General features: G+C 40.6%; 1 protein-coding gene across 3 annotated transcripts in view; it reads left to right on the top strand.

Moving 5' to 3' along the window:
• Positions 1-26967, top strand: part of LOC146364494 (dedicator of cytokinesis protein 3-like) — a 51443-nt gene that overhangs the window by 19111 nt on the left and 5365 nt on the right. Inside the window, exons 8-47 of one of the 3 annotated variants that reach the window (XM_084917574.1) lie at positions 594-635; positions 1503-1657; positions 1838-1919; positions 1997-2057; positions 2148-2295; positions 3307-3395; positions 4865-4990; positions 8154-8278; positions 8357-8519; positions 8650-8756; positions 9382-9553; positions 9631-9728; positions 10108-10191; positions 10291-10391; positions 10503-10584; positions 10988-11158; positions 11817-12009; positions 12167-12294; positions 12405-12551; positions 12660-12758; positions 12851-12945; positions 13139-13214; positions 13340-13440; positions 13535-13593; positions 15086-15234; positions 15347-15432; positions 15543-15569; positions 15662-15757; positions 15847-15907; positions 16013-16106; positions 18817-18965; positions 21237-21323; positions 21582-21686; positions 22943-23084; positions 23503-23669; positions 25816-25902; positions 26034-26213; positions 26326-26409; positions 26518-26634; positions 26758-26879. In XM_084917574.1, the coding sequence (XP_084773700.1) occupies positions 594-635; positions 1503-1657; positions 1838-1919; positions 1997-2057; positions 2148-2295; positions 3307-3395; positions 4865-4990; positions 8154-8278; positions 8357-8519; positions 8650-8756; positions 9382-9553; positions 9631-9728; positions 10108-10191; positions 10291-10391; positions 10503-10584; positions 10988-11158; positions 11817-12009; positions 12167-12294; positions 12405-12551; positions 12660-12758; positions 12851-12945; positions 13139-13214; positions 13340-13440; positions 13535-13593; positions 15086-15234; positions 15347-15432; positions 15543-15569; positions 15662-15757; positions 15847-15907; positions 16013-16106; positions 18817-18965; positions 21237-21323; positions 21582-21686; positions 22943-23084; positions 23503-23669; positions 25816-25902; positions 26034-26213; positions 26326-26409; positions 26518-26634; positions 26758-26879 (4457 nt within the window). Of the gene's footprint in view, positions 1-593; positions 636-1502; positions 1658-1837; positions 1920-1996; positions 2058-2147; positions 2296-3306; positions 3396-4864; positions 4991-8153; positions 8279-8356; positions 8520-8649; positions 8757-9381; positions 9554-9630; positions 9729-10107; positions 10192-10290; positions 10392-10502; positions 10585-10987; positions 11159-11816; positions 12010-12166; positions 12295-12404; positions 12552-12659; positions 12759-12850; positions 12946-13138; positions 13215-13339; positions 13441-13534; positions 13594-15085; positions 15235-15346; positions 15433-15542; positions 15570-15661; positions 15758-15846; positions 15908-16012; positions 16107-18816; positions 18966-21236; positions 21324-21581; positions 21687-22942; positions 23085-23502; positions 23670-25815; positions 25903-26033; positions 26214-26325; positions 26410-26517; positions 26635-26736; positions 26880-26967 lie in introns of all 3 variants that reach the window. The other 2 variants (XM_084917573.1, XM_084917572.1) reach the window with 2 other exon arrangements.

Genomic DNA, 26967 nt, shown 5'->3' with positions numbered 1-26967 from the left:
ATCTAATGTAATGCTGCTGGAGACTGCTATCTGGGAGGGAGATCCTTTCTTTTCAGTGGCTGAAGCACCATATGCTGATGAAAACACTCTCCAACTGCCCTGCAGCCTCCCATTATCCCCTTGCCATGTTTCTCAGCTTTGCACGCTGAATGTTTGTGCACTAAATGCTCTGTCCAGAAACAACAGCGCAGGTCTTCCTTGCCAGAAAGCCTCCTGACTCTGTCGATGAAAGTGAGCTTGTCTTTGGCAGGGCACAAGACCTTGGCACCTCCTGAAGGATGGGAGTAGAGGAGTTCTTTTAGGCTGCTGAGCAGAGAAGGGGGGTGTGTGGGCGATACTGGCTTTGTCCTCTTCTCTCCCACATGCTCACGTTTTGCCTCATGTGGGCTTCTTTTAGCGCTACAGGAGCACTAGCGTAGCCACTCGGCAATGTACGTAGGTGAAATTTTGTCAGATTTGAAGCATCAACCGGGGCATCGCTCAGGTGGTGTTTGTCTGAAGCTCCTGTAAGGTAAATAAGTTCAAAGCTGTGTGGGATGAAAAAACAACAATGGACTCACTGATCTGACATCTTTTCCTCTGAACTTTTTTAGCATGTATCCAGCAGACATTGTGGTCAGCAAAGCACAAACCAGGTACGGCCATTTCAGTGGTGATCACGAACACGTCACAGCTCATTTTTCATCAGCAAATCTCATTTTTCATTTCTTTTCCAAACACTCTGTTGCAAATGAGTGTCCTGAAGTCAGGCCACTGCTCTGGCACTAAGGCTATCACATTTAGACTCTTTGGTGTTCGGTGCCTATAATACTGGTGAGAACCTGACACCAACTGACACCAACACTGCCAGGGCGTGAGGACTGGTTCCCACTGGAATCACATATGTCCCAGTGCATGCACAAATGGTGCTGTAGGCCATATCATAGCTTTCTCTCGTGTGGGAACACTATTTTAAAGACATGTTGCATTTTGTTTGGGGATGCGCTGTAAAGTCTGTCTGGCTTTGGGCCCAAGAAGAGCGAAAGTAGTGCGATAGCTATAAAGATTTACATAAGCATAAACTGCTGTTAGCACAGTAAAAGCACAGTGTCTTCTTGTAAGCGCACTTTAGCTTAACAAGTAAATATGTGAGTTTCAGAGGTCTTATAAACTTTGTGGATTTTGTGCATTCACATATGCATATGAAAGCTTCCTCTTTTCATTGTTAAACTTATACATTATATAAACACAGGATATTGCACCCTCCCTTATAGCAAAGCCACCAATTTTCCATCACTCTGTTCATCTTTTCATATCCTAATTGGGATGAAATCCTTCATCTCTACTGACTCCACTATAAATAGACTCTAGTTACAACACTGTAAAGCTTATTCATGAATTTTTCAACAGTTTCAATACTTCCATTGATCTGTTTAATAAACATATCTATATACAGAGTGGCAGGTATTTGGCCTCGCTTGCAGTCTGGTCTTGTGAGCGGTCACTTTCTTTTTCGTTCTCAGGGTGAAAGCATAAGACAGCGCCATGGTGACGGTTGCCGTGTCCCTGTGTCGCACCACCTCTTCATCAACCTGAAGAGCTTCACTTACAACAGCATCAGCGAGGATGCAGACGTCTTCTTTTCTCTGTACGACAGTCGCGAGGCCAAACAGATCAGGTACACCGAGGAGTCTCAGCGCGCACATAACAGCCTTGAATGGGCTTACAGTAAAGTACAAACTGTATCTGTTCAAGAGCACAAACATACATACACATCTACACACAGTCTCTGTCCAGCAGATTGAGGCATTCTGTGGTTGTCAGACACTCTGAAACTGTGATTTGGCTTCGTTTGCAGTGAAAAGTTCATGGTGAAACTGAACAAAAATGGAGGACCAAAGAATCCAGAGAAGGTTGATCGCCTGTGTGCTCTCTTCACGGTAAGATATTTGTACTTTTTTTTACTTTTTTGTTCCTTCTTGAATCTGTTAACATTTGTTTTCCTGCCTCTCTGTAGGACCTAAGCAGCAAAGACTTGAAGAGAGACCTGTACATTGTTGCACATGTCATAAGAACTGGTAAGTAACAAGTGTATGATGACGTTTTACTCATGGTTATAACTTTTTAGTGGTTCTTCTTAGCAAATTATATCTCTGTTTGTTTTACAGGCCGAATGCTGCTGAATGACTCAAAGAAAGGCCCGCCGCATGTGCAGTATAGGCGACCTTATGGCTGCGCTGTACTTGCCATGAGTGATGTTTTCCACACCATCACCGACCTCAAAGAGGAGAAGGACTTTGTGCTCAAAGTTTATACGTAAATATACCACTGAAGCTATTCTTCTTTTTCTTTTTCTTCTCCATCTGCTTAGCCTTTTCATTGCTGTAAGACTTCTTGCTTTTGTGAATATAGGGTTAACGAGTCTGTGAGGAGCAGCAGGAATCTGTAAATGTTCTCGAAATGTTGAGCATGACAACCTAGTGTTACACTGCTGATGCTTGGTGTGTTTTTGACCAGAATGATAATGAAGCGTCCTCTGGAAAATCAATAGCTTCTCACCCTGGGCCTGAGATAGGGCACTTGGCATGTTGTGAATCTGGCTGCTTCTGTTAGGCTTTGCCACAGAAAGACACTCCTGTACACCAGCCAGCCCAGCGAAGGAAGGAGACACAGAGAAGGAGAGGGGAAGAGGCCGAGAGAGATGACACATAGATAATTGAGCAAAGATAGAGGACAAAGCAAAAATAACGCCACGCTCAGCATATTTTCTTGTCAGTCAACAGTTAGAGTGTCTCCTCGTATCTGCACTGTCCTTCTCTGAGCTTGCTCCCGGTCAGTGATCGTCTTTACACTTTGCCATCCAGTTACGTTCTGTTTTTCTTGTGGAGTACCATACAGCAGCTCAGTGTGAAATAAAGATTTCTCGAATAGAAAACCGCAGTTTTTATTGGCTTTCTCGGTGGACGCAAAGATCCCTTCCCTTTAAAAAGGAAGCAGTGATTCAGTGCTGAGCTGCCTCCAAACTGTCGGCTCTTATATCGCTCCAGTATGTGCATTTCCCCATGCCTTTCCCAGGGGCCTTTGGGCCCACAGTAATGAAAAAGGCTGGTAGAGAGCTGACTGTCAGGTTTGCTTAGTGTGCTGTGCATTTCGGCTAATGTGCTGCTTGATAGCACCTCCCCCTGCTGCTACCTTTTCTCCAGGAGGAAATCGGCTCTGGGACTCATGCTGCTCGTGCAGTCCCCATACACACAGTCCTGAACCATCCATCTGGACCCTCTGATGGGTGTGTTGTTAACAGCCGTCCCCAACTGTCTTTCTCTCCAGATGTAACAATGAGAACGAATGGTACCAGGTACATGAGAACATCATCCGCAAGTCTAACACCAAGTATTCAGCGCCCAGCACCAACTATGGTAAATATGCTGTTTCTGCTGATCTCCCATTAAATTTCCACCTCTGTTTTTCTTTTCTTTTCTTTTCTTTTCTTTTCTTTTCTTTTCTTTTCTTTTCTTTTCTTCTTTAAATTAAAAATACAAATATAGCCTTGTTTCCAAAAAAAGATAGTTAGATGTAAACAATAACAGAACTTCCCATATTTAATTCAAAATTGTAAACAAACAGCACACATTTAAAAAAAAAAAAAAAGAACATTAAGCTCATCTCGAAGCCAACAACACATTTCTGAAGCTGGGACAGGGGCATGTTTACCACAACGTTGCATCACTTCTTTTTTTTAACAAAACTCTGTAAGTGTTTGGGAACCGACAAGACAAATTGCTGGTGTTTTGAAAGCAGACTGTTGATATTGTATTTCAGCTTTTCAGGGACCTCATTTGTTGTATTTTTGATTTGTGATATTTTAAACATTTTCAGTAGTTGACAGGTCAACTGGTACAAGGAGGCCAGTTTAGCGCTGGGAATCTTTCATTGTGGAAAAGAATCTAAGTTGGCATTGTATTGCTGAATCAAGAAGGCTTTTCCTTAACAATAACAACTGAATGGCATGCTGTCTTTAGCCTTCCAGTGTGCACAAATATACCTCCACATATTCTGGCTATCTAATTGTGCGCTGATAACAAGCTTGCTAATACCCATTCCTCTTAAAACAGACACCCAGAGTTGTCCACAATTTCCAAAAAGAAATTTAGTGGGCAGTGGAAAACTGTCCCGTGATTCGGCTCACAGGACTCCTCGGTCTGTTCTAAATGGGCTCTGGTGTCCCAGTTTTATTTAAACTTAGTTTAATGGGGGTTTTTTGGACAATTTTATCTGTAACTTTTTTACAACTGTACTTAAAAATGGGTCTGTTTAACTATAAACTTCTTAATGAAAACAAAAGACCTGTATATTCAACTGCATGCAACACATGCAGCACATGCAACTCAGCCAATTTGTTTTCTGCTTTCAAAAGATCGCCTCGAGTCTCGTTAAACCGTCTTGCTTTGTGAAATATTGAAAAGTGGAGAGACTGTAAGGGTTGATCTTTCATAATTCACTGTTACATCTCTCCCTATGAGTATCTCATAGGTTATTTAAGACTCAAGCCTCACAATAATACGTCCCCGGATTTGTGCAAAACCCATATTTTCCCTCGATTCTTTGTGTAATTCCAGAACCCAATTTTTCCCTCCCTCCTTATGTTCTGGCTCTGATCACGTCTCTCCATTCACTCTTCTGTCTGTCTTCTCCTCCCCCACATTCTGACTAATGTCCTTTAAATACCCCTCTGTCCCTCCCTTCTTACATCTCTCTTCTTCTTTGTCCCTGTGCTGTCTTTTATTCGATTCTTATTTCCACCCACGACCTCACACCTCTTCATTTGCCCTTTTCCCAATTTACACACGATCATTTATGCCCACCATCCCTTTGCCCCTGCCTCCAGGCCTCATCATTTCCCTGCAGCTGCTGCGAGGTGAGCTGGAGCAAATCAGACGGGAGAACCAGGCTGTGTTCAACAGGGCTTTGGCACTTACACGCAAACTGGGTTTCCCAGATGTCATCTTGCCAGGTAAGGAGGCAAAAAGTAGAGGGCTATAATGGACAAAGAGAAGTTCAGTGTACAGCCTCAGCTTTAAACTGTTAAAACATCTAACTACATGCAACCTTTACTGTTTTGATGCCTGGCATCCAGTAGAGCATCAAAAAGCAAAAATCATCTGAGCAGGTAGCAAAGAAAACTTGACATTCGCCTCCTGATTGGATGTCATAAGTCACATAAATTAATCCAAAATGTTTTAGCTTGGCTCACACACCTTCAGTTGTTTAATCCTTTATGGGTAATTCTTGTCTCGTCCTTCTCTGGCAATTGATTATCTTTGTTTTCCAAATATACAGGAACAGTTCCACCTCATTACTGGTCCAAGCAAAGAAATCTCCAGTCTTACTATTAGCCCAAAAACCAACCCTTTGCTTTGTGTGTACACCAGCAAATGAATGCCAATATACGTGAATGGTCATGTTGCTCGGTTTACAGGCATGTTATTATTGCTATTCCAATCTGGATAGAGACTAGAAAACATGTAGGTATGAGTAGCATATTGCAGTAGTGGAAAATAACACAGTAAGTACATTTACTCCAGTACTCCACTAAGGTACTTGCACTAGGGTAGAACATTTTCATTTGATACTGCTTGGTACCCCCACATGTCATTGTACTTTTTCCTGCTGATGTCTGTAGGTGGTTTAGCTGACAGATTAATGACTGTACTATTTATCAGGACTTTACTTTTAGAATATGGTACAATTTATAAAACATAGCGCTTGTACAAAGTGTATGAAATCAGTGAGCTTGCATCACATTTCAGAAGTCTTTAAGTAATCTTTGTTTAGAGACGATTCTACTGTAGCCCTCCCTGCTTAGAGAGTTTGAAGCTCTCTGTATAAAATAGTTAAAACCAGCGGATTACAAATCTAATGTTATACACTCCACGGCCACTTTGTTGGGTACACCTGTTCTGCTTCATGTTAACGGAAATATCTAATCAGCCAATCAGTGTACAGACATGGTCATGATGATCTGCTGAAAAACTCCGTATCAGAATGGGTGAGAAAGGTGGTTGTTTTTGAGTATTTCAGAAACTGCCAGTCTACGGAGGTTTTCCCACAAAGCCATGTCCACTTTTTACAGAGAATGGTAAATGGTAAATGGCCTGCATTTGTATAGCGCTTTTCTAGTCCATAGGACCCCAAAGCGCTTTACACTACATTCACCCAGTCACACACACATTCACACACTGGCGATAGCAAGCTACATTGTAGCCACAGCTGCCCTGGGGCGCACTGACATGAATGAGGATGAGGATAACCTTATTCTTCTGCAGACGTGTTGATGCCAGGCTGGTTTGAACTTACAGGAGAGCATCTGTAACTCAAATTAGCACATGCTACAACCAAGGTATCCAGAAGATCATCTCTGAACCCACAACATAATGAAACTTGAAGCAGATGGGCTACAGTCGCAGAAGACCACACATGCCACTCCTGTCAGCTGAGAACAGGAAACCGAGGCAACAATTCACACAAGCACATCAAAAACAAGCAATTGAAGATCGCAAAAAATGTTGCTTGTTTTAATGAGAGTCAATTTCTTATAATGTGGCCAAAACAACATGAAGGCACGGATCCGTGCTGTTCTGTATCAACAGTTGAAGCTGATGGTGGTGGTGACATAATGGCGTGGGGGATATTTTCCTGGCACACTCTGGGCCATTAGCACCAGCTGAACATCATTTAAACACCACCTGCCTGTGTATTGTTGCTGACCATGTCCATCCATTTATCACCACTGTGTAGACTTCTTCTGTTGACTGCTTCCAGCAGGATGAAGCACCGTTTCACAAAACATCAATCATCCTAAACTGTTTTTCCAAGCATGACAATGAGTTGACTGTACTTCAATGGCATCCAAAGTCACCAGATCTCAGTCTAATAAAGCCCCTTTGAAGTGTGCTTAAATGCAAGATTTACATCATTGTGCAGCTGACAAATCTGCAGCAACTGTGTGATGCTGTCATGTCAATATGGACCAAAATCTCTGAAGAATGTTTTCTCTGAAGAACGTTTTCCACAATGCTGGATTGTGGAAAACCTGGCCGTTGAGAATTCAGACTCTTCTAAAGGTAAAAATGGGTCCTGTACAGTACTAGTAAAGTATACCTAATGAAGTGGCCAGTGAGTCTATACGTGTGACACACAAAAACAATTTTTTGCAGAAAAAACACTTTCCCTTTTATACCAAGTGCATTCAGCTTGTGTTCTCTGTGTACTTGAACTTACATAATAAGTAAGTAAAACTTTTAATTGTAATAGCGTTACGCTATGTTGTTGCAAAGTACTTTTTCCACTCCTGGTGTTTTGTAGACTCTACGTTCTTCGGTCTCGCTGCGTGAGATCAGCATGTAGGTCAGGTGCAGAGCAGATTTTAAAGAGCAGAGGTCTTTAAAGATAACTCAAAGAAAGAGAAAAGGGAGAAGTGTGTTTATTTCGGAATATTTCATCAGCTGACATTGCAGTGCTTTGTGTCTACGGAGAATGCATAATCCTGTCCTCTCCTCCCCTCTCCAGCTTATTTCCAGTTAGCCTGAAATACCTCCCAATATCACTCCTTGTGAGTCATCTGTCCCCAAGGAAATGACTTGATATAAATAACTATAATCTGATTTTATAAATAACTGCAATATCTGCATGCACTGTTGCTACTGATATTTCTTTCATTAAACTCTGACCGAACAAAAGGTGCTGAGGCAGTCATGAGCTGGTTTATTGCAACTCAGTGGGGTCACTTTGCATTGAGGAGAATGTGACATACAGTGCACATTCAAGTCCACATGAAGGCCTAATTTATGTTGACCGCTCACACTTCCTCTGTGGAGCAGAGGCTCGCATGAACATGGCTGGAGACAGGGTTGTTGTCGTAGTTGGGGAATTTCAGAGATGTCTTTGCCTTCCTAATGCAGATTAATTGTTTTCCAACTCCAAACTTCCAGATTATTTTTTCATACTCAGCTGACCTCAAAGTGATCTCACTTGAGGCAGTCATATTTTGCAAAACTCCCTCTGGAGCCACAAAAGGCTTCATAATTTTTCTCTCTCAGGAACAGCAGCGTTCTCTCTGACAAATCTGTGAAATCATTTCCCCTCTAAGTAAAATTCGGGCTGTTTAATTTTCCTAGGTGACACACGCAACGACCTGTATCTGACCCTGGAGCGGGGGGAGTTTGAGAGGGGCGGCAAAAGTGTCCAGAAGAACATCGAAGTCACGCTCTATGTGCTCTACGCTGACGGCGACACACTCAAAGTATGACGCATGTGCACATGAGTTAATACGTGCCATATCGTCAGTATATGAACTACAGCAAGTCTGCTTTTTTTGCAGGATTGCATCAGTTTAGGCAGTGGGGAGCCCAACACCTCTGAATATCGCTCGTTTGTCCTGTATCACAACAACAGTCCTCGCTGGAGTGAGATGGTCAAGCTGCCCATTCCTATAGACCGTTTCAGAGGCTCCCACCTACGATTTGAATTCAGACACTGCTCCAGTGAGTCAGTAATGCAACCCAGTGGCACCCCCAGTACACACGTTTATTCAGATGATTGCTCACAGTATGCAAGGTTTATGCAGCATAGTTAAGTATATGATTCAGGATACTGTGATGTGTTTCCTTTCAGCTAAAGACAAAGGGGAGAAAAAACTGTTTGGTTTTGCCTTCACTCCTCTGATGAGAGAGGATGGGACCACACTCTCGGATGAGAGTCATGAGCTGTATGTGTACAAGGTAAGATGCTGCAGACATGTGGTGCTCTGCAGCAGCTGTAGAAAGTGACTCATACACGAGTGAAAGTCCTGCCTTTATGCAATATCTCATCCTTGTTAGCTGCCTGACATGTCGTCAGTTTTTGATATGTGATAATGCATGTGTACCTAGCACATTAAAACATAATTATGTAAATAACTGAGCGAAACACCGAGGTCTAGTGTGGCAGTTGGCTGGTTTTTTTTTACTGCTCCTAGAGAGAAGAGCCAAATTCATTTTCCCATTTACCATTTTTGACTGATATTTAATGGTAAATATGCTACATATACAAGGCACATTCACATAGAGCTTTTACACGCAGGGCTTCTCCTAACATGCACGTATTCTGATGGATAAATCTGGGGCAGTTTGGGGGGTTTGGTACCTTGCCCAAGGACACAAGGACATGGAAGTTGGAGGAGCTGGGTACCTTATGTTTAGTGTAAAACCTGCTCGACCTTCTGAGCAACAGCTGCCAAAAGCCACAGCTACAGCCACCCTGTTATTGACTAGAACTGCAGCTCTTTTTGCTGCAGTATTCTTTCATTAAATATTAATTGTCCACATGTGTGTGTCCAGCTCTTACTGTTCCATTTCAATCCTCTAGTGTGATGAAAACGCCACCTTCAGCAACCAGGGCCTTTATCTGAGCCTGCCCTGCTGTAAGGAGGACTTTAACAGCTGCCCCAACCTACCTGCTAACCTGCCCTTCCAGAGAAGCCCCAAAGAAACCTTCTGGGTCTCTACGATACTCTGCTCCACCAAACTAACACAAAATGGTAATCTACCACCTTATACATGCTGCTCTTTCATGCTGTGTCTTCCTGGTCAGCTTATTTGGATTTCTTTCTTTCAGTGGACCTTCTGGCTCTTCTTAACTGGAAGGCCCACCCAGACAGGGTGTTGGACATCCTCGGTCGACTACGCCAAATCAGCGGGGAGGAGATTGTCAAGGTTATTATTTCTGTAACTGTAGATTTACTGAGTTCAGTTTTTTTGACAATATCTGAAGATCATTTGTTTTCTTATCCTATTATGATTTCATTTTGTTTATTTGCTAAATATTGTGTTGTTGTGATTAAGGAGTAGGATTTCTTTGTGTGCATCCAAAATACACATAAAGTTTTTGTAGTATTTAGAGAAATTGCGTTGAGCTGGTCTGTTGAGCCGTCACATTAGCGTGTCAGAAAAAAAACAGAAATGTTTTTAAAATGTTTGTGATGACGGGGCTATCCTTTTTTCTTTTTTCCTTGTTTCTATTTTAGTTAGCAGTAAAGCCTTTAATGCGATGCTTGTTTTGAGACGTGCTCTTTTTGTTCCCCTCTCTTTGCAGTTCTTGCGAGATGTCCTGGATACGCTCTTCTGTCTTTTAGATGACAACACTGATAAATACGGGCCGCTGGTTTTCCAGTCTTTGGTAAGAAAATGAAAGGAGCTGTACTCACAAATTAAAATATGTATTGTGACTTTTAGGTAGAGGAAGTGTTTTACAATAGATATGTATTTGTGTGCTCAGGTCTTCATCATTAACCTGCTCAGGGACAGCCGTTTCTACCACTTCAGACCTGTCATGGACTCCTACATACAAAACCACTTTGCAGGAGCTTTGGCATACAAGTATAAAAACATTTACCAAATTCTTTGAAGTTAGTCTGTAGCACAAATAAAGAAGAAGCTCAGGTTCTGGTTTTGCGCAAAGTGTCTTACTTTGAGACAATTTGTCTGCAGAGAGCTGGTTCGATGTCTAAAGTGGTACATGGACCGTTCAGCTGAGGTCGTCCGACAGGACCACATACAGGAAGCCATGAGGGTAAAGTCTCGCACTCATTCGCTTCTGGTTCTTCCTTGGCTCATTCTGCAGCGATTAATTAGCATGGCATGAGGAAATGGTCAAACAGATGTGCTGATAAGGAATAATGTGACATCGTATGAGGCCTCAGGAAGCGGATGTCCTTCTGAAAGAAAAGCTAATGAAAGGAAGTTATTAAAAATGACATACAGAGTGCAGCATTTCCATGTGCTCTTTGAATTTCCTTTGTGATTGAATCTCTTAAACAGATACTTTGTCACAGGGCCTGATTAGAAGCATTTGTTTTATGTATTGATTTTCAATATTCAACTCATCCAGCATGCAAGTTTCATTCTTTGTTTGGAAACTGATGAAGTGAGCACCAACTGACTCCCTGTCTACATCTCCCCAACAATCACCTCAGGCGTTAGAGTATCTGTTCAAGTTCATCGTCCAGTCTCGTATCCTGTACTCAAGAGCCACCTGCGGGATGGAGGAGGAGCAGTTCAGAGCCAGCATCCAAGAGCTTTTCCAGTCGATCCGCTTTGTCCTGAGTCTGGATAGCCGCAGCTCAGAGAATCTGGTGTTCACACAGGTCAGACGCTTCACACTTCACGGCCAACAACCATTTCCCTTTAAACTACTCTCAAAATCCCCCTTATGTCACCTGCTCACCAGCCATTTTTATCTTTTGTTATAATTCTTTTTGTAATTTTTGTTTTATTCACTCTCAGTTTGCATTCATATTTCATTGCTTGAGTTTGTTAACTTCTTTTATTCCTGTGACTTTTATTTGTTGTGCTCTTTGATTGATGCTTCCATCCTTCACTGCCACTGTTGAGCCCTCCTTGGCTTGATTTTTGGACAGTCTAGGGCTTTCATCAGCTGCATGCCTCTCTGTGTTCATGCTCCTGGGCTCTCGTCCTCCTCAGTAAGTTACAGCGCCCCCTTGTGTTCGTTCCACAATGCAGCAGATGCTGCGCAACCTGACCCTGGATCTGAAAGATTAGATGTTTTAATTTGAGACTAAATATAAAATTAACTAAACCGTTTTGTGCATCAACACATTTGCTGGATTCCTTTGAGTTTCCGCTTAATTTGTTTTTTCATTTTATGTGTGTATGTCATGGAGAAAGGCATTTTCATTCATTTGTATTATGACTTTCAGTTTATTTGTAGCATCTTTGAAACTGAATATTTGTTCCATATGTATTCTACTAATTGCAGCTCTGTGCTTTTGTTTCCCTCTCAAGGCAGCGCTGTTGAACAGCTTCCCTGATATCTTTGATGAGCTGCTGCAGATGTTCACTGTTCAGGAGGTAGCCGAATATGTCAGGGGCACCCTAGGGAGCATGCCCAGCACAGTGGACATTGGCCAGTCTATGGATGTGGTCAAGCTGCAGTCTATTGCTCGCACAGTCGAGAGCCGCCTCTTTTTCTTCCCCGGTGAGACAATTGTGAAGGTTTTAAGAAAATGTTTTTCTCTGAAGATGACAGAACAGCATGGTCTGACAGTTTCAGCCCATGCAAATCTAATGTGCGTAAAGTGTGTTTTTCGTTTTATATTCAGTTTGCTTCCTTCTTTTCTTTCCCCTTTTGCCAGAATCTCGTAGTATATTGTTGCCAGTGGTTTTACATCACATCCACCTGCATCTACGCCAGCAGAGGGAGCTGCTCATTTGTTCTGGGATCCTGGGCAGCATTTTTTCAATAATCAAGACAAGCTCCATGGTACAGATCCCCGTTCTCCGTGCATACTTAACACATACTGCCGTATCGTATGCTAATGTTTTTTAGTTGCGCTGCATCCGTCAGTTTACTCCTTTGGTTTTTGTTTTCAGGAGTCTTCTGTTCAGGAGGAGGTGGAGATGATGGTGGAGAGCTTACTGGATGTGCTGCTGCAAACTCTTCTGTCCATCATGAGCAAATCTCACTCTGTGGAGACATCCAGAGGACAAAGATGCCCCCAGTGCACTGCTGAGATAACGGTAAGCTGTCGCGCAAGCAGCATCTTTGATGGACAGTAAAAATAAATTCCATTTAGTTCATCTTTTTCTTCATTAACCTTTCTGTGTCTGCGATGTTCTTGCATGCAGGGGGAGTATGTTTCCTGTCTTCTGTCCCTGCTCCGGCAGATGACGGAGATCCATTTTCATCATCTACTCAACAACTTCCACAGCAAGGAGGAACTAAAGGTGGGAAACTCTCTGAGTCTCAAAGCTTTGTGCAGTGGCCTATTTACTACATTTCAGAACTGCATACTCTTTCTTAATATATTCCTCTGCAGGAGTTCCTGTTGAAGATCTTCTGCGTGTTTCGCAATCTGATGAAACTGACTATCTTCCCCCGTGACTGGAGTGTCATGCGGCTCCTAACCAGTCAGTGAGTCTGCTTTTTCCATTTCTGTCATGCAGTCTTTGTCCCAGAGATGGTAAGGGAATACAGCCACCCATTAGATCAGGCTTTCTTCAGATAATCCTACTCTGAAGGTGACGCTTGTGTTGCAAAATGTTTCATCTATTTTTGGCACCTAGCTCATTTTGTAAGCTGACAGGGTAATGTTTGCTTTCTGCAGTATCATCGTAGTGACAACACAGTTTCTGTCTCCGGCACTGCACAAGAACTTCTCAGATGCAGATTTTGATTTCAAGGTGCGTGTTAGGAGAGCAGCTAGTGCTCACTACACAATGAAGCCACACAGAAGCTAACTAGCGCAATTTAAATGTCATTCAGTGTTGCGTTTCTTTACTTTTGTTTATAATTCTTTGCCTGTCAGGTGTGGAACTCCTTTTTCAGCCTCACTGTGCTGTACATCAACCAGCCCAGCCTGCAGCTGGAGTCATTAGGTCCTGCAAAGAGAAAGAAAGTCCTAGATAAGTAAGAGTTTTTTAATTGTGTGTGCTTTCTTCCAAGCATCGTGTTAATTATGTCATTTTTGACATTTGATCTCTTTTTGCTGTTCTATTTGTAGGTATGGTGACATGAGAGTTATGATGGCATATGAGCTCTTCAGCATGTGGCAAAAATTAGGTTTGTGATGCCCACTTTTAGCACAGACACATACATGTATCCCTAGCAATTACACTACTGTACTACTACTGCACTACTTTACTCTTCAGCATAGCCTGAGCTCCTGAGAATAGTTCTCCAGGCTTTTTGAAGGACGTTCAAAGCTCTTCTTTGGATGTTGGCTGGTTTTTGTTCCATTCTTTGTCACGATGATCCCACACTGCTTCAGTAATATTGAGGTCAGGGCTCTGGGGAGGCCAGTCCATGACTGATAATGTACACTTTTACTTCATTGACAGTGTGTTTGGGATCATTCTCAAGTTGAAAAATGAAGCCTAAGGCAATCAGAAGCATTTTAGATGGTATTGTGTGGTGGAATAAAACTTGACTGCACTTTTCTGGCTTCACCACCAGCTGAAATGCGGTCCCAAATCATGACAGATTCTCCATGTGCTTTAGAATTGCCTGTATACACTTGCTGTTCTACCTCTCTCCTGACCTCCTCTGTACATATTGAAAGCAATTTGAACCAGAAATTTCATTTGGATTAAGCACTCCATGAAACTTGTGGCCACTGATGCATTGATGTCAGGTGTCCTCCACTTGACCAATTTCCTCAAATTCCGCTAAAAAACGCAACTCACCATTTTATCATACCAAGTTTGCAGCTAATAGCTCTTTGGGATTCACCTTGCTAGCAAAACAATACAGTTTAGGCCCGTCAAACTGTGCTATTTTTTGTAGCTTTAACAAAAGAAATTAGAACAAGTGTGTTTTTGTGACATGCTTCTAGCAACAACGTGCATAAAAATACAGTTTAGAACTGATTGTATGCTAAGTTGTTGTTGTGTAGAAACAACAGAGGTTCATTCTTTGAATCAGGCATGTTTTTTTATGCTTGAAAAACTAAGTGTTAAGTTACTTAACATCTGTTTACATCCCTGCAACCTTGCATCCAATTTAGAGTTGCGGGGTTGCTGGAGCCTATGCTAGCTAACATAGGGTAAGAGGCTGTGTACACCTTGAAGAGGTCACCAGGCTGTGGCAGGGATAACACAGACACAGACAACCATTCAATGACCAATTAACGTAACCCCACTAACCACATGTCTTTGGACAGATACAGGGGGAATATTCAAATTCCACAAAATCCAGCAGGTGGTTGGTAGATTTAAACCCAGGACCTCCTTGCTAGGAAGCAACCAGGCTAACCACCATGCCACCCAGAAAAAAAAGGGATTTCTCAGAATGTTTTTTGAAAATGTACAAGTACAGTGACTGGAGCAAACATGAATGACAGAGCAGTTGATGCCCAAAGTAAAACTCTTAAAGACCCTCAGAAAACCTGGAGAACTATTGCTCAAGACCACTTTAAAAAAGTAAAATAAGTTCAGCTACTTCATAGCAAAGTATAAAGAAATAAACGGTGGCTCAAGACTTTTCACAGTACTACGTATATCCATGAAATTAGTGCAAACAAACAGGTCTGTCTGTATGAATCTTCTTAATCCAGGAGACAATAAGCCACACTTCATCCCAGGAATGATGGGTCCCTTCCTTGGTGTTACGCTGGTTCCACAGACCGAGGTTCGAAATATTATGATCCCAATTTTTCATGACATGATGGATTGGGAGCAGAGGAAAAACGGAAACTTCAAACAGGTAGCATAATTATGACATTGCACTATGAAATTAACCCATTGTTAGCTTGCAGCGATGGACAGGCTCTTTGTCACATAACATCTTTTGGCTGAATGTGTTTGTGCTTGTGTAGGTGGAGGCAGAGCTGATGGATAAGCTGGACAGTATGGTGTCGGATGGGAAAGGCGATGACAATCACAGAGAGCTCTTCAGCCTGTTGTAAGCATCAAACCCGTGTTTAGCGAGCCTGTAGAGTGATATTCAGGATAATGCCACTCTATTAGTATTTCCTTCTAACACGCTTCTTTTTTGTTTTGTCGTCACCCGAGGACCCAACTGTTTGGTCCGTATCCAAGGTGAATGGACTGGCAGACATATTTATTCATATGTGTTGCATTTCTGTGCTCATCGCCTTTGGTAAAAATGCTTTAATGTATTTTCTGTGCAGCCTGCTGGAGAAGATTGAGCAGGAGACCTGGAGAGAAACAGGAATCTCATTTGTCACATCAGTCACAAGACTTGTTGAGCGAATACTAGATTACAGGTAGGCTAAAATGTAGTTGTCATCTTAACTATGTTGCTTTCTAATAATAAATCGCAGAGCAATAAGAAGTAAACACGTCATATTTATAGGGACTGCATGAAAGGAGATGAGATGGAGAACAAGAAAATTGGTGGCTCTGTCAATCTTATGGTGAGAAGTTTCATGAGTTTTTATTCTGGATTTTATAAAAGCATATATTAATATTTTCAAAAGTGGGGAGACAAATTCACCATTCGTGTTTATTTTGAAAATCAGAACTTCTACAAATCAGAGGTCAACAAAGAAGACATGTACATCCGTTATATCCACAAGCTGTGTGACCTGCATCTCCAAGCAGAGGACTTCACAGGTACCTGAGATATTTAATGGAATATCCTTTAGAGTTTGCACATGAGAATTAAATAAATGCAACAAAAGAATGCAAGATTTGACCTTCTCTCTTAGCCTCTGTGCAGATTTTAATTCAACTGGAGTGCAGAGAACAAAAAAGTCTCTCTTATGCCAGTCTGAGATACTGACCTTTCATATTGCTGTTTTATGACTGCACAGGACAATGATGCAAGCAGCAGAAGGGAGGATGCTATTGCTGTGTAGTCATAATTTGCAACTTTGTGGACTGTTGTTATTAGACTGCTAGCACTACCCCCACAGTTTTTAGCCACACACACAAATGAATTGTTCCTGGTGAAATTCAGTTTGACTTCATGTTCAGGAGAGCGTGTACACGTGCACACCCTTTGATGGACGTCTCTTTCATGCACCAGTTGATTTATTACTCCTGCACATGACACTTTACATACTTACTAGCTTTGCTTCACATAGTTGGGGTTTTTTGTTGCCTAAGAAGAATGAGCTATTCAGCAGGTAGCTGCAGTGAGTCAGCTTTCAGCATCTGAGACTCGGGGATCGTCCTATTCAAACTGGGGGAAACTTCATCTGCAGCCCAACAAAGAATCCAGTCAGCTGTAGTGAAGAAGATAATAGAGAAACTAATGGTGTGCTAAAAACAGAGACATCACACAAGTGTAACGACACCCATGGTTAAATAGATAGCTTAATATCAGGTAGAGATAATTATGTGCTGTTAGCTTAACATTAAGAAGTCAAACTATTGCATGGCGGTTGTACAGCCAGCTTTTTTATGTAAGTTGTAAATGTGAGATTTATATCACATTTATCCATTTTATTTGGAGAAGAAGGGGCTTTACAGTACATTTACGATGCGGTAATGTCACTTTAGTCACATAAAGCAGAAATCAGGGGAAGTTGTCGCGTAATCTTACTGTGTAAATGGCTTGTGTGAGTAAAGCTTTACTCACATTATCTCACATTATCAGCAGTGGTGTTATTGTGTGCGCATAAATGTAGCCAAATGTGACTAATTGAATTCAATCTTATTCATTGCCGCTTACGTAAAACAAACAACAGGCAGCTGGGAAAATGACCAAAACACATTTAAGTGTCCAGCAGAGTTGGGTGTGATTGCACATGTGGTTATTGTGTGAATCAGAACCAACATTAAAAAACTTTGCTTTTTTTTTCCAAAATATGATTCAATTCAGAAGGTGGGATCAGCGGGTACAGTGGGTTCGTAGTGCTGGAACACTTACTTATTTTTTTTATTATCAGTTAATCTGCCAATTTATGTGTTTACCAGATTAATCATTCATTATGTAAAAAGTCTTCTTTGGACACAAAGGATAATCAGCATAAAATTGATTTTAGTGGAAGTCTAGTGTTGGTTGAAAATTCAAATAGTCCAACCAACACTCAGAAACTCAAGGAAACTTAGTTTATCATTTCATAAGACAAAAATCAGCAAATTGTAACAACTGAAAATCTTTTTGAACTAGTAATTTCAGTTGTACTTTATGTGACATTGCACCTACCAAAGTGTGTTAACTTTTTCACAATTAACAACGAGTCCATAGTGGAGACAACTCACTATCTATTTGTTTAGATTAATAATTTTTCTTATACTGCTCACGGTCAGAAAAATAAACAGAGAGTTGTTCATTTCATACTTAAAAAAGTATAAATACTGGCTAATATATATATATATGTATATATATATATACAGACTTAGTTATTTAATAAGTGATGCAGAAGATTCTACGATGTCTTTTAACTCAACAAGGCCGAGGCCTATTAACTTCTCCTCAGTGATCACAATTGACTTATTGGACACGACTAAACAATTCAATATGCAGCCGAAATCTGAAACTGCCCACACGGAGAAGCCAAACGCCTTCTAGAGAAAAGGTTTATGGTCAGTTGAGACAAAGATTGATCTCCAATCTACAAGCTACAATTGGCTACAATGACAAGAGACATGTTTGGACAAGTAAAGGTGAGGCTTCAGACCTAAGAACACTACAACGCCAAGCATGGTTGTGGTGGCATCATGCTCTGAGGCTGTTTTACTGCCAGTGGTACTGTTACATTAGACAAAATGAATGAAATAGCAACCTCACCTCAAATCAACTTGGACATAATTGGTTATTCCAACAGGACAATGATCCCAAACACACATGAGTATTGGTTTTGGAATGGATAAAGCAGGCTAACATTAAACTTCTAAAAAAAATTAATTGATTACGCTTAAAAGCCAGATCTGTGCCAGGAAGCCAACCAATATAAATGGTCTCTGCCTTCAAGAAGAAGGGTCCAACTAGAATTACATTTACCAAATATTAGCAGAGGTGTATTTCAGCCTATGAATATACTTTTGGTCTTGTTTGAATTAGAGAAAATCCAAAATGAATTCAAACTTGTGCACACAATTCTTGTTTTTTTTTTTTACTCATTAAACATGTTGTATGCTGTGCAATTAGTAAACCCTGGAACCCTGGTGTTAACTGTGCAGATGCTCCTTGCAGTCTGACTGCTTTTAAACAAAAACATGATTATCAGGGGAGCTTAGGTTCAGCTGACTGTTTTATGTCATACATCATCTGTTCACAAAAACTGGTCAAAAAATTTAACTGTGCCTAAAGCCTTTGGGTTTTTACTTATATAGAAGGTAATCTCAATTTTTTTTCATACCCTCTTGACAACAGAGGCAGCCTTCACCCTCCTGCTGTACTGGGAGCTGTTACAGTGGGAGGACCGGCCCCTAAGGGATTTTCTTCACTATCCCTGTCAGAGCGAATGGCAACGTAAAGAGAACCTGAGTCGTAAAATCCTCCACTACTTCAACAAGGGCAAGGCAAGTGAATATTTTTTATACCTTTCCTTTGTCTCCTGCTCCTGTTTCCGCTGACTTAAATCCAGTGTTTCATGCAAATGTTAAAGGCCTGTAATTTCTGACCTGTGCTAACCTCTGACTGCACTGCAGCGGAGCCTCCAGCAGCGAGTCAAATGAGGAAATGAAGGAAAGGCTGAGTTAACTTTATAGTGATAAATCGATATTACTAGGTCGTGCTGGGCAAGTCACATTTGAAGCTAAATCAACTTAGATAAATGAAAGCGACATTAAATTTTATAGCTTTTTTTTTTGCTTTTTGTTCAAAGGGCTGTTTGTTCTCATCTGCAGTGCAGCTGCTCCCAAGTATAATCAGATTTCTCCCTCATTAACTCTGGGAGTGAGTCAGAGTCTTGTAGTGCTTCTATTCAATGTTTTTCCCAAGTTTTTAGTGTGTTTTACATCTTTTGCCAGCCCCAGTAATTGCATATCTCCACTTATTTTTCATAAGTTAGTCCTGCATACTTCTGTTAAACTAGAATTCAGAGGGGCGAAAGAAGCACTAACCCTTCACCCAACACTGCAGTGTAAAACCATGCTGTATAAAAGCTTTAAAATGTAATTTCATTACTTATTAGCATTTTAAACTGTAATTATGTTATTATTACCAGTATAGGCTCTTTATGAATATTTCTGTAGAGCATTAATGCTGTGTTAGGTGGGTAGTGGAGCTACTGTTCTACTATTCTATGCAATCTTCAGTTGTTACATCTTTTTACTGTTTACTGTGCAACCCAATCATCATATGTGGAAAATCATTGCAACTAAAACCAGTTAAATTAAGTTAAGAGTTCTCTGTGCTGAAGTAAACACAGACTATCATAATACAAATACAAACATGCAGCCTTTGCACGCAGCAGCGAGGGTCAGATTTCTGTTCAAATGTGATTTGCTTCCTAGAATCATTCCTCCCTGGCTGGTATTCATCCACCAAATTGAATTAGTTGACTGGTGTTGCTGCTTTGGAGAGGACAATGCCCTCTGGACTCTGGGAGCAGCTGAGAAAGAAATAAAAGTGGCCTCCTTCATTAAATCAGTGTTATTGCTGCTCTCGTTTAAAAAGGGAAGCTGTTCTTTACCTGCTGCTGCATTTGTTACAGTTCATACACGGCGAACAGAAATCTGTATCTGTTTAAAGGAAAGCTTGTGAAATAAATGATGAGACTTAGAAAAATGTTTCTACTGTGTATGAATCAGAGAGAAAACAGCTAAGCGAGGTCAAGTTTTTAGATCTTTAACACTATGTTCGTCTTTTCCTCTTGTTTAAGCACAATTTTAACACATTTTAAATGTGTTTTGTAACACATTTAAAATAAACTATGCTAACCACCTTCACTTTAATACACTGCTCTGAAAAGAAATGTGACTAATAATGCTAGTTTATTTAGCAGCAACAAATTGTATCTATTAAACATTCATAGCATAATTACAATAACACAATAATAGAAAGGGTTTTGCAAAGCATAATCAAATAGATTATAATTAAATAAATTAAAAAACACAAATAAAACAAGGATTAGGAAATTGAAGAAACAGTGGGAACAATATGACAGGTTAAATGAAGAAATAAAAAATGATAGATGAGGAAAAAAGCTGATTTAATAAAGTTTGGCGAAGTGGTTTAAAATTATATGCAGTTTGCTGCAGTTCAGTTCTCCCAGTAAGAGTTTCAGCTTTTACATCATTGCAATTTGAATTTTCTAACATGAGATGACTCAAAAGTCTTCGCATGAATGAAAAACATAAAAAAGTTCATTTAACCGAATACAGTTTTGCAATAATAACATAGAAAATAAGAGTTGACTAATCCTAACTTTACTGCATAAAACTAATACTCATACTTTTTTTTTTCATATTTCTTTTAATCCACCAGATAAATTTTTTTCAGTGTAGATCTCAGTAAAGCTGCTCCTGCTGCTGGTAATGAAAAATGATCAATGTAAGGTAAAACTGCCAGTAGATAGCAGACTCAGCAACACGTTCTACCACACATACCAATTAACTCTCTTATATGGAGAAATGGAAAAAATAATATTAATAAAAGAAAAAGAAAACCTGAAATCATAATGGTCTCTTTGCACTAATCTGACAATTCAGATGCTGAAATTGTTCCATTTAAAATCTTAATAACCTACAACCTTCCCAAAACACACTTTTAATGTTATGACATTTCTCTTGATTATTAAGGATAAATCAAGATTTATTCTCATTCAGCTTCATTTTATGACTTTGCAGTGCTGGGAATATGGAATCTCTCTTTGCCGGGAGCTAGCTTTCCAGTATGAGACTCTATATGATTATCAGAGCCTCAGCTGGATACGGGTAAGTCCCGCATGTTCCTCATTTCTGCTTTTATTAACAAACAAGCATCCTTTGTGATGAAGAAGGTGGTAGTGTTGACAGCTTCCTCCGTTATCGTCATGCTCTGTTATTTGGTGTGACGCGTGCACAGCGGCAAACACAATGTCCTAATTACCTGTGCACGCCCACACTCCCAAGAAAATGGAGTCAGCTCAGTAATGTGTGTGATTGCTCGATTATTCATCTCGACTCTTTTGCATTTTTTTCATTCGGTGACAGAAAATGGAGGCAGCATACTATGACAACATCATTGAACAGCAGAGGATTGAACCGGAGTTCTTTCGAATGGGCTTCTATGGCAGGAAGTTTCCTTTCTTCCTCAGGGTAGGACTTTCCAAATCCAGTCTGACACAGATATAATCCTGCCGATGTGTTCAGATGTGCACTTCCACCATTGCTTTAACTTCAGTAGGCTGTGCAAAATGAGAAGTTAAAAAGTAAGATTGTTTACCAACCATTACTACCAAATATGTCATGGCCATCCTGACAGATTTTAGGGTGATGCATTAATTTCTTCTAATCTAAGTAAGTCTGCCCAGTGCGGTCCACTGACAACAGATTTATTTGCACTCATTGCCTTTCCTTGCCTATTACCCTTAATTAAAGTAGCTATAATCTTTTTGTTTTGTTTTGTTTGTTTTTTTATGAATGTATTAAAGAACAGTGTGAAAATTATCCTAGAATTATCACCTAAATCTCTCATTCCTGAGGGCTTTACAGAGGCTTGTTTAGTTGTCTGTCCTGTTACTTTGCTCCCTGTCACTTCTTTCATACACTACAAAGACCAAAAGTATTGGGCTACTCATTCATTACACCTACAGGAGCTTGAAATCCATGCATGAAACTCCCATGCACAGTTTTTGTGCTAATATTAATGCCAGACGAGGTGTGGAGCTCAGCAGAGCACTGGTGAATTTTACACACTTGGTGACCCCACTATGTTGCCGGCAACTTTGCTGAGTTGCTGTGGTTCCTAAATGCTTCCACTTACAGTTTATTGGGGAATATCTACGAAGGAAGGCATTTCACAAACTCACTTGTCTTACCAGCGACGTCCTATTATTGTACCACACTCACTCAAATTCAGTGAGTTCATTAGAACAACCCATTCTTCCACAAATGTGGTTAATTTTGTAATTTGCTTACTTCAATGTCCAGTAGCTATAAAGAGTTAGGTCTGCGCTTGGTTTTAGTTAGTAGATAGTCCACTAACTGAAAACCACTGTACGCTTTTCAGTTAGTCGCCTATCTGCTGCTGCACATAAACTATACGGACACAAGTATTGAGCCATACCTCTTAATCTTTAAATTAAGACGTTCTCAGTCCACTATCCATTCAGTTTGACTCTACAAACTTCAGATTATATATTTATAGTCTGAAGAGTGCACTGGAAATCCAACCATACACCCTTTCTTGAAATGTAATTTATTTGTGCAATACCACCTAAATTTAATAGTAAATCAGACAGTACTGGAAAGAATTAAGCAATGTCCAGAGGAACACCTCACTTAAACTCTGAGAATCATTTGCAGCAGATTCTCAGCAACATTTCGGTCTTATGTCTTTTCTCTTTCTCCAGAACAAGGAGTTTGTCTGTCGCGGGTATGACTATGAACGGCTCGAGGACTTTCAGCAAAGGATGCTGGGGGAATTTCCGCAAGCCATCGCCATGCAGCATCCAAACATTCCAGACGACACCATCCTGCAAAGTGACGCTCAGTGTATCCTGGCAGTTTCACTAAGGCTAAAACGACTTCATTATTTTTTGTTTAGAGTGAGAGACCGTTACAACATCAGTCCGCAGATGTTCATATTGCATTGAGTCATTCGAAAAGCAGTAACCAGATTTATTTTGCATTTTTGCCTGATAGATTTAATGACTTGAAAAGCAGAGCGATTGCTCCACATGTTGTGCATTTTATTGGTTTGATTACTCTGCTAAGCATTTGAGTGTTGTTATTAGAGATTATTACAGATTAAATACTGAACTAAACACTGAAGTTGATTTCCAGGGTCACACAGGAAAAACGAAAGCTCTGTCTAAGTATTTCTTTTGAACATCCCCTCTGCTCTTCCTCCTCAGTGAATATGCATGTATGTCGGACTTTGTCTGTCACTTCCTTGACACTTGGCTTCTAGACTTGCAGATCTATGCGGTGACTCCAGTGTCAGACATTTCTGATGTGCCTCAGCTGGAACGTGTGCCTGAGAGGATCAAGAGTTTCTACCGCATAAACAATGTCAGCCGCTTCCACTATGACAGACCTTTCCACAAGGGGCCCAAGGACCGGGAGAATGAGTTCAGGGTACGTTGAGCCCGCAGTGCCAGCTCAGCCCATTTCTGACTCACCGTTTAGTTTTTTTTACATAAAAATACTGAATATGGCTGTAACACTATTATAAAACAATGAAACTGATCCAACTCTGTGAAAATTGCAGTGTAATTATGCAGACATTTTTTCATTTAAGAGACGTAAGCAGGTATAGGTGACGTAAGCAAGTGCAACACTTAAGGTGGCCACGGGGGAGTGCCTACAGCTCTTAGACAATAATGCCTTTAAAGCCCTTTAATGCCTTTAAATTTCTCTGCTACGTGCATAACCAATAATTGAAGATAAATATAATTAGATTTACTTTATTATGAGCTATGAGAAAAAATTGCAACAAAGTTAAACCAAGTGTTAATAAGATTTTTAGTATTAAATCTGGTCAGCTAAAGTCAATATTGTCACATTTGCCACATTATTATTTGAGACACATTCTGGTTTAATAGTTCTTCTGTGTGTAGTAAATTGAGTTTGTAATATCAGGTTTTCATTCAAATATGACTCGCTTGTGTAGCAACAGTCACTGAATAAAATGTGACCACATCAGTCGTAATCACTGCAAAATTGAATAATGCGTGAAGAGGAAAAGCAAAACTGCACTAGCATGAAATAATTATAGGCACATAACATATATAGATACAAATAAATATACACTCATCAGCCACTTTATTAAGTATATCTCGTTAGTACCAGGCCTTCAGAGCTGCTTTAATTCTTTGTGGCATAAATTCAATAACATACCTCAGAGATTTTGACCCACCTTGACATGATAGCCTTTCCTGAATGATATACCGCAAATGATACAACGATGAAACTGCCTGCCTATCTTATGTATGAATTTGGTTCCTTCTTAACATTTTCAGATCACTCAGTGCAGCATGTGACACTGTAACGGTTTAAAATGTGCTGAAACCCAGCAGCTCCTTTGGATATAATTCTCTTCATACATTTGGGAAATAAATTCTTAATAACCTCAAAATCTGTTTGAATGTATCTGCTGGAAATGTCTTTTCCCTCGCCAGTCTTATTTACTTTCTGAACCATAGCTGCTCTGTTCCTTTTTGACTCCCAGCCAGGGCGAAATGTCACCATCAAACGATGAAGCAAAATGTAACAGCGCACAGAGGCGGCGGTAAAAAAATGTCAGTGATGAATAATGGTCTGATATTTAGATCGGCAGTTTCTGAAATAGTCAGGCCAACCCATTTGGCACCAAAGACTATTACAAAGTCGCTTAAATCATCTTTCTCCCCCATCCTGATGCTCGGTTTAAACTTCAGTAGCTCATTTTGCTTAAATGAACACTTTAGCATGTGTGCCTAACAAAGTGGCCGTTCAGCCTATGTATTGGCTTAATACAACAATAATAAAAGAAGAAAATCATCTTGACAGGTGGTGAAAAGCATTCATTGTATCAAGTTAATAATTTCATGATATATTTAAAGTCCTAACCACTTAATCTTATTTCACTTAATCTTTCAGATTTATTTCAACTAAGTTTGAAACACAACATTCGGGATCTTATTATCACCAAACAGGATCATAACAGTATCAGATTATAAGAGGCTATCTGTACCAAAAAAGGAATTTAAAGAAGGTATTTTCTATACTGCAAAATTCTGTTTTCTCAAAATAAGATGTTTACATGTGCATAACACAACCAGAATACTCTGACTGTGAGTACTGTAATACTGGATACTACATGTACATAAGGTAAGATAAAAAGAAAAGAAGAAATCAATTTCCCTTAAATTATAACTTTAACAGTCAGTAAATTAATACAGTTGTTTAACTTTTGCTGCTGTTGTTTTTATTGTTGTTATTTTACCTGCCATTTCTATCTCGATGCTAACAATGCTCAAATCCCTACAACCTTCAGGGCTTAAGAGACTTGTAGGTATGATACTGTAGTTTGTCCTGACACAGTAACCCAAATTCAGAACCACACCACACAGGAATTCTCACTAGTCTGAAATGACCTATATCGTACTCTACAACACGGTGCTGAATAGTTTGCCAGCCCAGTATCTCTTATACACTGTCGGGTCTCCACTCGGTTTTCTTTTATATTAGTCTAGCAGATGTGGCTAATATGAGATGGCTTCTTTGTCCACATGTTTAACAGAGTCTGTGGATTGAGAGAACAACCTTGATCCTCTTGCGTCCTCTCCCTGGTATCTCCCGTTGGGCAGAGGTCGAAAGGAGAGAAGTGGTAAGGAGCTCAAACGTTCTCTCACTCACCTTGTATAGTACACATTACCTAATGGCCAGTTTTCTGTTAACATTTAAAGGCCATCTCCTCTTTCATCAAAGCTCAGAGTAAATATCTGTATTTATTTCAAGGTGGAGGTCAGCCCTCTGGAGAACGCTATTTACGTGGTGGAGAATAAGACCCAGGAGCTGCGGACTTTGATTAGCCAGTACCAGCACAGGCAGCATCATGGGAACATCAACCCGCTCAGCATGTGCCTCAATGGGGTCATAGATGCTGCTGTGAATGGAGGCATTGCCAGATATCAGGAGGTACTGCTGTAGGGCTGAGGGAGAGGGGAGAGAGGATGGCAGAAATGATGAATGAATGATGAATTGCCGTTGTGAGAGAGATCTTTATTTTTTGCCTCACCCTCTACCACAGGCGTTCTTTGATAAAGACTACATCAGCAGTCACCCAGAGGATACAGAGAGGATCTCACATCTGAAGGATCTAATGCAGGAACAAGTCAGGCTGGGTTTAAAAAGTTCAAAATATACGTTAACTGTATGTTAACCATAACATATGGTTATGAAACCTTCAGGTCACTATTGATTCCTCTGATTTCATCATCAGGTGCACATTCTCGGAGTAGGGCTGGCTGTTCACGAGAAACTGGTGCATCCAGAGATGCGTCCTCTGCACAAAAAGCTTGTGGACCAGTTCCACATGATGAGAACAGGCTTACACCACGTGAGTAGAGTGACACGTGACTCAAACTATACGCCAAGTGTGTTTCAGTGCATTAAGTTTATAAGTAAGTGTATGCATGAGCAGTGTAAATATTCAGAGCAGTATATGGTTGGGTCCCAGCAGGGTCTGCCTGGCGTGGATCGATTTGGACCTGCAGGGTGCCCAGGGGTTAATTCTTCCAGAGGCATCCTCTCCTCCCACAGCCACATGAGCCCTGAGAGCGTGCGGCTCATGCACAGACACAGGTCAGTCGTGGTGCTCTTCTAAGCTAGTTTAGAGATTCATTTGGTGTTTTCCAAACCTTCAAAACAATACCCAGGGCAGCTGTATGAA

This window comes from Perissodus microlepis, chromosome 20 (genome assembly GCF_051167445.1).
Source record: "Perissodus microlepis isolate ML-2025 ecotype Zambia chromosome 20, ASM5116744v1, whole genome shotgun sequence".
In the NCBI taxonomy this organism is placed as follows: Eukaryota; Metazoa; Chordata; class Actinopteri; order Cichliformes; family Cichlidae; genus Perissodus; species Perissodus microlepis.
Note: the sequence above shows the minus strand (reverse complement) of the source record. Positions and strands in the feature narration are given on the sequence as shown.